The sequence below is a fragment of the Tasmannia lanceolata genome, unplaced genomic scaffold (assembly GCF_043159265.1).
Source record: "Tasmannia lanceolata isolate RefF3 unplaced genomic scaffold, GAP_Taslan_0.1 ptg000015l, whole genome shotgun sequence".
Classification (NCBI taxonomy): Eukaryota; Viridiplantae; Streptophyta; class Magnoliopsida; order Canellales; family Winteraceae; genus Tasmannia; species Tasmannia lanceolata.
Window position 1 is genome coordinate 14,713,646 of NW_027518692.1, and position 12,573 is coordinate 14,726,218.

A 12,573-nucleotide genomic window follows, 5' to 3' on the forward strand; every position below is an offset into this window, starting at 1 on the left:
ACTTATTACTGGCCTAGACAGGTGAGCCTATGACCATATCCAAAGTGAAATGACTACTTTGGCCTTGCAATTAGTAGGACCCACATATGCATAATATTACTTAGATATTTTAGTAGGGCGGCCCACAAATCCATGGGATCATGGTAAAAATTGATTCTTAAATCTCAAGGACTTCAAATTTATGTATTTGTTGATGACTAACAGGTGATTTCAATGTCCGCATGACTCTAAAAAGTCCCAACTGGAGTCCCCAGAGTCCACAGTGTCCGCACATTAAAGTCCAGGTTCCCAAAGAGTCATGGACAATATGAAGAAGTCCGCGCGTTAATGTCCGCACGTTAAAATCCCCCACGATTAAGCCCCCCTTAAGATATTTGTAACGACATACGTGTCATAATTCACAACAAGATTTCAACGGCTAATGACAACAAGTGATGTTTAAAATTTAAAATAAAGAGAGATGTGCCAATATCAAAACAATAGGTAACAACCAAATATTAGATTAACGGTCTTTCCAGCGTGAGTCCATTTACGTAGTTGTGTGAGGGAAGCCTCTGTTTTGGTTTTTCCACTCAAAAAGGAGGAACAGAAAAGAAGAAAAATTCTGACTTTTGTTTGGAGATTAATGGCGGATTCACACCAAAAATCCCTCTTTTCATTCTCTTCTCCTTCAAAAACCCTCTTTTTATGCCATTAAAACCCTCCACCACAATCTGGGTCTACACCAATACCCTCTTAGTTACAGGTTTTTTCTTTTGCAGCTTGGAAAAAGAATAGGCATTGTTTTTTCACTTGCTTCAATTTTTTCTTGCCTTTTGTCATTTTTTTTGGGTTTCATTTAGTCTCATTTGAAAAGAAGAAAAGCTTGAATCTTGAACCCTTGATCAATGGGTAATTGTTATGCTGTACCTGGGGTTTCCTCTCAGAAGAAGAAATCAAATCCTTTTGAGATTGATTACGCGGTAAAACATAGATCAAATGGACACAAGCTCTGTGTTTTAAAAAATCCAACTGGGCGTGACATTGAGAGTAGATATGAGCTTGGACGCGAGCTCGGTAGAGGAGAATTTGGGATCACATACCTTTGTACTGATAAATCTTCAGGGGAGGTTTTGGCCTGTAAATCGATATCGAAGATGAAACTGAGAACTATGGTGGATATAGAAGATGTAAGAAGAGAGGTGGAAATAATGTGGCATTTGCCAAAGCATTCGAATATTGTGACTTTGAAGGATACTTATGAGGATGAAAATGCAGTTCATCTTGTGATGGAATTATGTGAAGGAGGGGAATTGTTTGATAGGATTGTGGCAAGAGGGCATTATACAGAGAGGGCCGCGGCTGGGGTTACTCGTACAATTGTTGAAGTTGTACAGGTTAGAATTTGAGATTTAGTTCTTTTAATTAATCTATTCTTTGGCCTCTTTCTATTTGTGTTCATTTCTTTTAATTGATCTATTTAAAATCTTTTTGAATTATGTTATGAACCCGAATCAGTTCACAATGCGATTGATCTTCTTAGAGGGGAGATCAGCATCTTGACCGACTTCGAGGGAAGGGTCAGTCGACTCAGTCCTCCTCTGTTCTATTTGAGAACAGACTACTTACATGTTAAATAGAAAACCCACTTTGCAGCGACTTCCCACTACTTCCTGTAAAATTCCTACCCAAACCAATCTAGATACCGTGACCTTTATCTCTAAGACTAATACCCATACCAAATATCCAGATAGCAAACTCTCAAGCTACACAAATCTAAAATAATTTTTTCCACTCAAGTGGGGCTAGGCGCGTAACATTGTTCTTTTACCTCTTTCCATTTGTGTTCATTTCTTCCTTACTTTTTTTTTCTTTGGTGCAAATCCTATTGGATGTCTTGTATGGGTGGGAATTAAAGTTGGTGATCTTATGAGGAATTTGGGTTATGCCTATTTTTCTTTTCTTTTTTCTTTTTTGTCTTGATTGGATTTTCTGAGGGACTCAAGATTTTTGCTTTTTTAAGGCTCTTGTGTTTGATGTTGGGGTTCTCTGGTTCTCTCATATTGATAGTAATTTTATTTTGTTATCTTTTAGTGGCATGATTTTGATGAGAAGTGTTGGGATTCTTCTCTATTAGAATGTATGGTGATCTTTTTTTGCGGATTATTGTTTGTTAAGACTTAAATTGTATTTTGGTGAAACTGTAGGGGTTTTGTGTTGGGATTATTTGTTTGATCTTAGTGAGCGTGTGGGGATTTTGATCAGTTAGCTTTTTGGGGTAACACTCTATATCTGTTGGAGATCAATCTATCATTCTATTGTAAAATCTAAATCACCCCTTTTCTCTGTACTGTAGTCCCTTGTGTGTTCTCTCTGTACAATTCACTTTTTTTGGCCAATATTGAGATTATCTCCAAAACATAAAAGTGTCTTCTTGCCGATCCTTTTATGATTCAGTGCTGTTGGCATGTGGAAGCATGATAATTGTTCTTGATCCATCAGTTGTTTGATCGGGAAGATACATGCCTGCTTATTTGGTACTAGAACATGGAACCTTGATTGTACTTATTTTTGCAGGGACAGGCCTATCCGTGTGAAGTTATGGCATCCTTTGAGGCCATTATTTCCTTTTTTGAAGTTCTTTTTTTTTGAACGGTCTTTTTTTGAAGTTCTTACTAACTTGTAATCCTTATTCATTATATTTATTACATTTACCCTTCCATTGGCCATAATTTCTTTTATCATTTATTCGTCACCGGCTAATAGGTATGGTTATGGCTTATTTAAGGGGATATCATCATAAATTGAAGGTTCCTCTAAATAAAAATTGAACTATGCTAGTTCAAATTATTTATTTTCATACATAACCAAACAATGGGAAAGCAGTAAATTCTGAAAAAAATTTCCAGAAAATCCCTGCAGTCCAAACATGGCCTTGGTGCATTTTTGGTGCTACTTATTCGTTTCCATAGCATGAGTTGGAAGTAATCTTGGATTTTGAGTTAGTTTTTTCCTTGAAATATTAATTTTGGTTTATTATTGGTCATATAGCCTCAATTTGTTTATGCATTTACAGATGTGTCATAAGCATGGGGTGATGCATCGAGACCTAAAACCTGAGAACTTCTTGTTTGCGAGCAAAAAGGAAACATCTCTCCTCAAGGCAATTGATTTTGGGTTGTCTGTATTCTTCAGACCCGGTAAGCCCTTGGTATATCTTGCATCAAATTATGTGGTAACATGAGTGTTTTTTTGCATGTTGTGTATGAAGAGATGCATGGTCTCTTACACTCTTATCATGATATTGCATGTCATGTGCAATTCTGGCCACTGCATTGCAATTACAATTTGCATCCTTTCCCTTTTCCCCTTATACCTTCGCCGAAACATTGTGATTTTTAACAGGTGAGTGCTTCACTGAGATAGTGGGAAGTCCTTATTACATGGCTCCAGAGGTGCTGAAACGAAATTATGGCCCAGAGGTTGATGTATGGAGTGCGGGCGTGATTCTTTATATCTTGCTGTGTGGAGTACCACCTTTTTGGGCAGGTTGGTTCTGTATTTCGGGTCACCATTCTTGATTTTAATAAGCTTACCTTTTTTTTTTGAAATGGTAACCTAATACATGTTAACTCTACAATTTTTTATGAGTAAGTTCTGTAAAGGATTCAAATTGAGGGGTTTCTTGTGAGTATAAATTGGTTTAAACCTGTCCCTAGAATGTTGTCCCTCTTATTTGTCATTTTCAAATTTGATTGAATTTACATCAAATTGTGTGATGCTCTCTCTGTCTCTCTCTCTCTCTCTCTCTCTCTCTCTAAGATTTGTTATTTTTTTCATACAGAAACTGAACAGGGAGTTGCACAGGCAATTATTCGCTCTGTTATAGATTTTAAAAGAGACCCTTGGCCTAGAGTTTCCGATAACGCAAAGGACCTTGTGAAGCGGATGCTTAATCCAGATCCTAAGCGACGGTTAACAGCGCAAGAAGTCCTTGGTAAAGTTCAATTCCTCTTTTTTTCTAGTTGTTTCATGTGGATTTTAATTTGAGACATATGGTGTTTGTTTGTTTCATCTAATAAAGAATTACATTTCTGCAGCAAAATATAAATAAATGTTTAGCACTTAATGGTGGGGGTAAAGCATGTATTCTATCTTTTAGGCAGGAACTAAAATGTCTTTCTTTTATGAAGGCAATCATGATTGAGAGAAAATACTTTTGAATTTGGATGCTTAAAATATCCATAGAGTTGTATCAACATGTTCTCTTCATAATGTATTAGACATGCTCCTCCCAAGGTCAGTTCTAGATCCTTTTCTAAAAGGATGTTAATTGTTGACTCAAGTGTTTATTATTTTAGTTTTCTTTTTGAATGGCAATGATTTATTAGGAAAAAAAAGGAAATGCCCAGGGATGGTAAAAAAGCCAAAACAAGAAGATAAAATACACAACTCACATGACCTCAAGGAGAAATAAAGTAAAAAAGTCTCCAATCTAATTCTACCCACCCCAGAACGGGTGAGCTGATCAACCCCATTATTGGCCCAGGCACTATCCTATAGCAGAGCATGACATAGGGTGCTACCTGAATTATGCAAAAGAGTCAGTGTGTACCATGTTCGAAGATGATCACGGGCCAAGAGTCTCTCTTCCCCAGGATGCTCAAAAGGTGGTAGTCGTTGTCCGCGTCCCAAACCGTCATCTCCCTAGATTGGCTTCCTCTCTCGAAAGAAGCAACCCCTGAGAGCGGTTCTGTTGCAAGACCATTGACGCTGCTTATCTGAGGCTGATCCACATTCTCTATCGACCTATCTCTCAACATTCGGACAAGGTTTTAGATGTCGGTTTTGGTGGAAATTTCGCCGAAATCATGTAAAACTTTGATAAAAAATTCGGTTTTTTTAAAATTTCTCCCAGAATGTATAAAATTTCAGTGGAAATTTCGGCCATTTCAGTGGAAATTTTGGTAATTTCGATGGAAATGCTTAAATTTCTGTGGTAATTTTCAAAATTTCGGTGGAAATCATTAACATTTCAGTTGATTTCCGATTCAATGTACTTTCGGTCTCGGTTTGGACCGAAACCGAAATATTTCGGCTGAAATTGAAACTATGCATCCGGGTTTCTTTTCTGTTCCTCTCTCCCTTATTGGATATGGATGGATTTTCAAAAATCAGCATAAGATTTAGAAGGGCATATCAACTGCCTCATAACTCATGAAGCTAACAAAACCTAGAGAGCTCAATCCCATTTGACCGAAATAGGAAGATCCGGCCCATTCGCAGCCCCTCAATCTGTTGATACACTTCCACACTCTAGGTCGAGGATGCCATTGCAATTGTTGGGGTTACCTTTCCATACTTGCACTCGATCCTTCTGACCGCTATGACCACCAGCTTGATGTAGTTGAGTTTTGCCTTCATCTAACAGAGACCAATCGAAACAACGACAATCTCTTATCACCGGCAACATCATTCTTCCGCGTCACTGAGCCCTCATCTCTCCTGCCAATTGCTGAGGGCTCTCTAACCAAGCCTAGATCAAGAACATCTCTTCATCAACTGATATCAGGGGGGGCATACTCTTCTAGACAGCGGCTGAGGACTCTTGTACACAATCTTTCCAGGTCTTGGCAATAACCTCGCGACAAGGATGATCAAGGGAAACTACATCCCCAAATCATCAATCCATCTCAAAAAATGCCTCAACTAACCACGCATGACGGGCAACCCCTCTGATTTCCCACCAGACTTCTTAGCACCACGCATATTGTTCCACTCAAGCTCTGTGAAAGGCCCAATTAATGACATCCCTTCTTTAAACCTCCTCCGTCATGATGAAGGTAAAGTGTAATATTGAACTAGATAATAACTCAAATGCCTTATCCATTCCCCAAAGTCATGGCTTATGTTCTCAATGCCATTATTCACACATAAGGAATGTCATGTGCTAAATCTCATTTTAACAACACATGAATGAACCCATCTTTTGGATTCCCTTTATTTTCACCTTTCTATCTGCCTTTCAAAATTTTGGAAATCTTATTTTCTGCTGAAGGGCTTACCTGGACACTTCTTTCATTTCTGTTATATTTAAAATTTTCAAACATTTCCATGTGGCGGGAGAGCTTTCAACTTTGGTTTTATCAGTACTTATGATATGAACAAGATTTATGATGTAGTAATACTTAATGATATTTTGGATGCATAATAATGAGGTTCTCTTCAGTGTCCTTTTATATTTATTCAGTAACAAAAGCTTTAATATAGTGGTGCTCAAAATCTTCCATACTTCTTAAATGCAGATCATCCTTGGTTGGTGAATGCCAACAAAGCCCCAAATATCCCGCTGGGTGAAACTGTTAGAGCAAGGCTTAAGCAATTTTCTGTAATGAACAAGTTCAAAAAGAGAGCCCTGAGGGTATGATTTGAAATGTTTCTTGGATGTTATTTTGTGATTCTAAAGAAACCCTCTTTGGGCTTATGATTTTGCTTAGTGCCCCACTTTTTTTTTTTTTGACAGCATTGTCTTGGGTTATACTGAATTTACACTGTTTTGAAAATTTTTGCAGGTTGTGGCTGAACATCTATCTGTTGAGGAGGTAGCAGGAATAAAGGAGACGTTCAAACTGATGGACATTAACAATACTGGCCAGATAACACTTGATGAATTAAAACTCGGTTTGCAGAAGATTGGCCAACAGGTCCCCGACCCCGATGTTCAGATGCTAATGGAGGCTGTAAGTTTCTGGGGCCTGCATTTTTTTTATTTTTCATTTAAGAAGTTGGTTATGCATGTTTTCTTTTATATTTTAATCGATAATTTGAGCAAGGTGCTTTCTTCTAGGACTTGTATTTGATCAACAGCTGATCTGTATTGATTAAATTATTCACACATCTGCATGGTACACTGCACACATAAAAATCAAAAGACAAATTATTCTAAAATACTTTGAAGGATAAGTTGAACCCATTCTCATGTGTAGTTGCCTTGTTGATAAATTAGCATAGTTCACTTTTGTACGTCGTCAACATACTAATAAGGCAATTCAATCGCTTATTCTGTTTGCCCTGTTCTTTTTGAATTTTGAGAATTTATTTTGAGTTTAAAACTGATTATTGGACACCAACTGCATTTAATTTTGAGTTCAATAATCAGTTTTTGACTCAAAATCAAATTAGTTTTGGAATCAAAATCTATTCCTAATATCCAAAATGAACAATGCCTCACTGTTTTCTTTCTTTCCTACAAAAGTAGCATCATTTGTAATTTGCCATCCTCTGTCTAATATCAGGTTTTTGTAGTTTCTTACAAAAGTAACATGCTGTTATACAAGACAGTTACCTTGGTATCTTAAGACCTTAAATAGTATTATTAACTTGTCAAGTCATTTGTAAGGTGAGAAATTTTTGTATGAGTCTGAAACTTGGTCTTCCTTTTGTTGGCAGGCTGATGTTGATGGGAATGGGACTCTTGACTATGGGGAATTTGTTGCCGTTTCGATTCACCTAAGGAAGATGGGCAACTACGAGCACCTGCACAAAGCCTTCTTGTACTTTGATCAAAACCGAAGTGGATACATAGAGATCGAAGAGCTGACGGACTGCTTAGCCGATGACTTGGGTCCGAACTATGAGGAAGTCATCAATGCCATTATCCGTGATGTAGACACAGACAAGGTCAGCAATATTCGCATCAATCAGATCTCAACCTTTCAACCATTGTTTTAAATTCCAGCCGAAATTTGAAATTTCGGTTGGGACCGAAATCTGAAAATTTCACTGTCATTTTGACTGAAATTGTAAAAAATTTCGGCCGAAATGACCGAAATTTGAAAAAAAAATGGTTTTGGTAGGGGCCAAAACTGAAATTTAAATCCATGTTTTCAATCCCCACTTGATTTCTTCCATTTTTTGTCTCATGTACTAATTATTTGATGTGGCATTTTTAATCAGGATGGGCGCATAAGCTATGAAGAGTTTGCAGCAATGATGAAAACAGGCACAGATTGGAGGAAAGCATCAAGGCAATATTCGCGAGAGCGCTTCAATAGTCTCAGCTTGAAATTGATGAAGGATGGATCTTTGAAAGTAACCCACTGAGGTTAGATGAAAAAGACCCCAAAAATGGCAAAAAGAAAAAAGGAAAAAGAAAATTCCTTTTTTTGGTGGACACATTAAATTCTTTGTTTTTAACCTTTTCCTTTTCTCATTTGGGTTCATCATTTTTTTCCTTGTTTTAGTAGGGGATTGGGTGAGGGTTGGGCCTCTGAATTATGTATTACTCTGTTCTTTGTATCACTTGAGAAAGGGGAAAGAGCATGGGTGGAAGAAGAGGAGGCTTGACATTTGTAAATATTTCTGTTGTGCTTTCTGTTTTTTTGGTGTAAGTGTGTAACCAATCTTTGAGATATTTGTTTGGTTTAAGCCATGTCGCTGGCCACCTTCACTTGCACATAGAAATATTTTAGGCTACTGATATTGGCAGTGGCATGTTTTATAATTGCACTAACTCACCTTGTCTTTTCTTTCTTAATTTGCTGTTGAGAGCCTTTTTAGAAATTGTGATTACTTTTGTCGATTTGAGCCGGGTAGATCCTTTAACCTTCTCCATGAAAATTTTCTAAAGGATTCATTAGCCGACCCCAACTAGTTTAGGACAAAGGCTTAGTTAAGTAGAGTTGATAACTTTTGACAGCTAGTTAAATAGTAAATGACAAAGTGACTGCAATTATTAAAACATAGCAGTACCAATATGAGTTAGCCACATTTTAAGTTAATCTTATTTTGCAAAAGAGAAATTCAGGCCTATTTGGAAGTTATATTTCAATTCATTTTTAGCAAGCTGCCATTAAAAAAAAATTTTTTTTTAGCAAGCTCTACGCCCAGGCCATTTTTGGTCCAACAGAACTTCGGCCTTGGTGGCGCCCAGGACTCTTTTTTGGTCCAACGGGACTATTGCCTTGAGTCGCTCCCAGGCCTTTTTTGCTCCAATAGGACTTCGGCCTTGGGTCACGCCCGGTTCTCTTTTCCGGGTCCAACGGGACTTTTGCCTTGAGTCGCGCCTAGGTCTTTGGCCTTGGGCGACACCCAGTTCTCGTGTTTGGTCCAATGGGACTATTGCCTTGAGTCTCATGTCCAGGTCTTTTTTTTTTATCAAGCCCAAGTTTGCACGTCATTAATTAAAAGTTATGTAAGATAATTACTCATTTTTATGAGCCGAACATAAATTAAGGCTACTGATGTGGCCCTACAATGCTTTGATAATACGTCGAACAAAAATTGTTTTACATGCTTTAACTTGCTGTCAAAGGCTTATTAAAATCCCCAAAAAACTCTCAGCGGTCAGTTAGAGAATATAAAACAAAGTGGGTCTCATTATCTAAACATTCTTAAGATTATCAGTATCCTAAATTCAAAGTAGCCATTAGCAAAGGTCTCGGTCATGTATGGCAAAAAAATAAAAAAAAGAAGAAAAAGGAAATGGCTACTAATATCCATGCGGCCATGTCTTGATCAAGGTTTTAAATTTCGGTTTCGGTACCGATTTCGGACCCCACCGAAATCCGAAATTTGGTAAAAATTAAAAAAGATTATTTAATTCATTTTAAAATTTTCGGACCGATTCCGAAATTTTGGACCGAAGTTTTGTAACATTTTTTTTTTTAAAATTATTTTTTCTCGAAATTTAGGACTGAAATTTGGTAACGTCCAAAATTCCGGATTTCGCCAAATTTCGGTTTCGGTCTCCACCGAAATCCGAAATTTCGGATTTCGGCCGAAATTTAAAACCATGGTCTTGATAATGGGATGACTTTTTTTTTTAAATTACCTGATTGGCTGCTGAGGGCTTTTAGGGAATTGTATAAACCCTTGTTAGCTGGTTTAAACATGTAAAACAATGTCTGTTCGTCCCATTATCAAAACATGGTCGCACAGATATCAGACCCCCCCAAAAAAACAGAGAGAATGAGAAATGGTGGTGAACAGTTCAAGGCAGTGAAGGTAGTGGTAGGGCTGCAACTCGAGCTGGGTTTTACCCGACCCGCATCGACCCGACCCGAAAATAGCCTGGGTTGGGTTAAGGTTTCATGGGTTTCGGGTCGAGCCGGGTTGAGCATTCAAAAGCCCGCATGAATCTCGGGTCGAGCCGGGATTGAAGGGGCCCGACCCGACCCAACCCGAGCTACATAAGTTATAGTATGTACATTTTTTTCTATTGTTAGTTAAAAGTTAAAAGTGAAAACCGACGCACCCACTGTTATTGTGTGTGAGTGTAATTTCTGCTTCTATGAGTTGAGTTGATTCAAGTGTTTGATTCATCATTGTTTGATTGTAATTACAACATTGTTTGATTACAACATTGTTTGATTCAAGTGTAATGTGAGTGTAATTACATCATTGTTTGATTCAAGTGTGATGTGAGTGCAATTTCTGCTTCTATGAGTTGAGTTGCCTTGCCAAACAAGAATTTTCCTTAAAAAATTACGTCAACGTGAAAAAACCCGACACGACCCGACCCGAGATTTATCATGGGTACGGCCAGGTTTGGGAATCGTGGGTTTTCCGAAAAAAAACCCGACCCGAGATATTTCTCGGGTAGGGTTGGGTTCTCCAAAACCCGACCCGCCCGACCCAAGTTGCAGCCCTGGTAGTGGGAAGCTTCCCGGACTGTTTATTTAATTGCATGAAAATGGATGTTTTTTTTCCTTGTTCAAATAAGGTTTTCAGGTTTTCTTAAGAAAGTCAAATGGTGTGATGTCTATCATGACGTGGGCCTTGTTTATTGGGTCTTGTTTTATTTATTTATTGTGTATCCTCCGGAGATTGTTAGGCGGGAATTGTCTTTAATTTGGAGAGATTAACAATGGCAATAATTTATAATCATTCGAATTTGCTTATTGATAAGTACAAAATACAGCGAGGCCATAGGATCTCGCCATGTGTCACTCTATCATGCACAATATCTTAGCCATAATCGCCCGTCATAACGAGAAGTATTAGACACGGCATAAGACGCCAGATCGGGTCACGCGACACCCTCCCGCCGCCAAATCATGAGCCATGATCATCCATCATCATGATTATGGAAAGGATTAGACGCAAGATTAGCAAGTCATGCACACCACTAATCCTCTACGACCAGAGTGCCCACCCCGGACCACCCTGACTCCTTTATCTGTGGTTGCAGATATCCAACGGAGGCCATTTACCCACCGTGCGATCACAGACCTGGATTTTGGCACGATCACTTATCTAATTGTTAATTTAGTTTTAATTGGTTTTCATAAATTACATATCTAATTGTTAGTGTACTTTTTTTAATTGATTGTCATTTCCCACAAAACTGAAATAAGAAACTACTAAATTGACTTTTTTTAAGTAATGTGTCATTTAACAATTAACGACATAATCTCATTTGAATTTATATTATGGGTACTCCATTCTCTAGTTTGATCAATTAATAGAATTTTTTTTATTACTGATTTCTTTATGAGCGGCTTGGATTGCTGTAATTTTCTGGAAAAGTTTGGAAAGGAACAATGTTTCTAAAATTTCTTTACTTTTTTTACACACAAAAAAAGAAGATAACAGTTTAAGGTAACTGATGGGGTCCGGACTCAGCACTAAGGGAATCCGGACTCACCACTGAGGGAATCCGGACTCAGCACTGAGGGGTCCGAACTCAGCTCTGAGGGGTCCGAACTCAGCATCCAATTGGCTGCTGGCACGTGGCCCTCACAAGGACCGTTGGAAGGCCAACACCTGTCCCCACTAGGTGTGGCACCTGGACCAATCAGGGACTTCCACCTGCCCTTCTTAGGTATGAGACCTGGTCCATACAGAGCCCACCACCTGTCTTGGACAGGTGGCTCAGAATTACCACCTGTTCTAGACAGGTGGCTCAGAATCACTATAAATAGCCTTCACTTGTGCTAAGGTGAGGGTTCTAAGATCTGAAATCCAAAATCCTAAGCTCCTCAGTTCGGAATTGCTCTGCACTCCTGCTCATACTGACTTGAGTGTCGAAGCGCCCGTCCAGAGCACCACTCCGGGCTGGTCTTCTGACCCTTTGTCTTCTTGTCAGGCCCTAACAGCGCAGGACTCCATCAGCCCTTCAGGCCCAGATCAGCCCTTCAGGTCCAGATCAGCCCTTCAGGCCCAGATGAGTCCTTCAGGTCCAGATCAGCCCTTCAGGCCCAGATCAGTCCTTCAGGCCCAGATCAGCCCTTCAGGTCCAGATGAGTCCTTCAGGCCCAGATCAGCCCTTCAGGTCCAGATCAGCCCTTCAGGCCCAGATCAGTCCTTCAGGCCCAGATCAGCCCTTCAGGTCCAGATGAGTCCTTCAGGCCCAGATCAGCCCTTCAGGCCCAGATCAGTCCTTCAGGCCCAGATCAGCCCTTCAGGCCCAGATCAGTCCTTCAGGCCCAGATCAGCCCTTCAGGCCCAGATGAGTCCTTCAGGCCCAGATCAGCCCTTCAGGCCCAGATCAGCCCTTCAGGCCCAGATGAGTCCTTCAGGCCCAGATCAGCCCTTCAGGTCCAGATGAGTCCTTCAGGTCCAGATCAGCCCTTCAGATCCAGATGAGTCCTT

General features: G+C 39.3%; 1 protein-coding gene across 1 annotated transcript; it reads left to right on the top strand.

The window, feature by feature from the left end:
* Positions 1 to 549: 549 nt before the first annotated feature.
* On the top strand, positions 550 to 8,515 carry LOC143845585 (calcium-dependent protein kinase 20-like). The gene is made up of 8 exons (XM_077353963.1): positions 550 to 1,376; positions 3,056 to 3,179; positions 3,385 to 3,528; positions 3,824 to 3,976; positions 6,285 to 6,400; positions 6,552 to 6,719; positions 7,429 to 7,659; positions 7,936 to 8,515. Exons 1-8 carry the CDS (start codon positions 888 to 890, stop codon positions 8,080 to 8,082), a joined length of 1,572 nt encoding a protein of 523 aa, XP_077210078.1. The 5' UTR covers positions 550 to 887; the 3' UTR covers positions 8,083 to 8,515.
* The last annotated feature ends 4,058 nt before the right edge of the window (positions 8,516 to 12,573 follow it).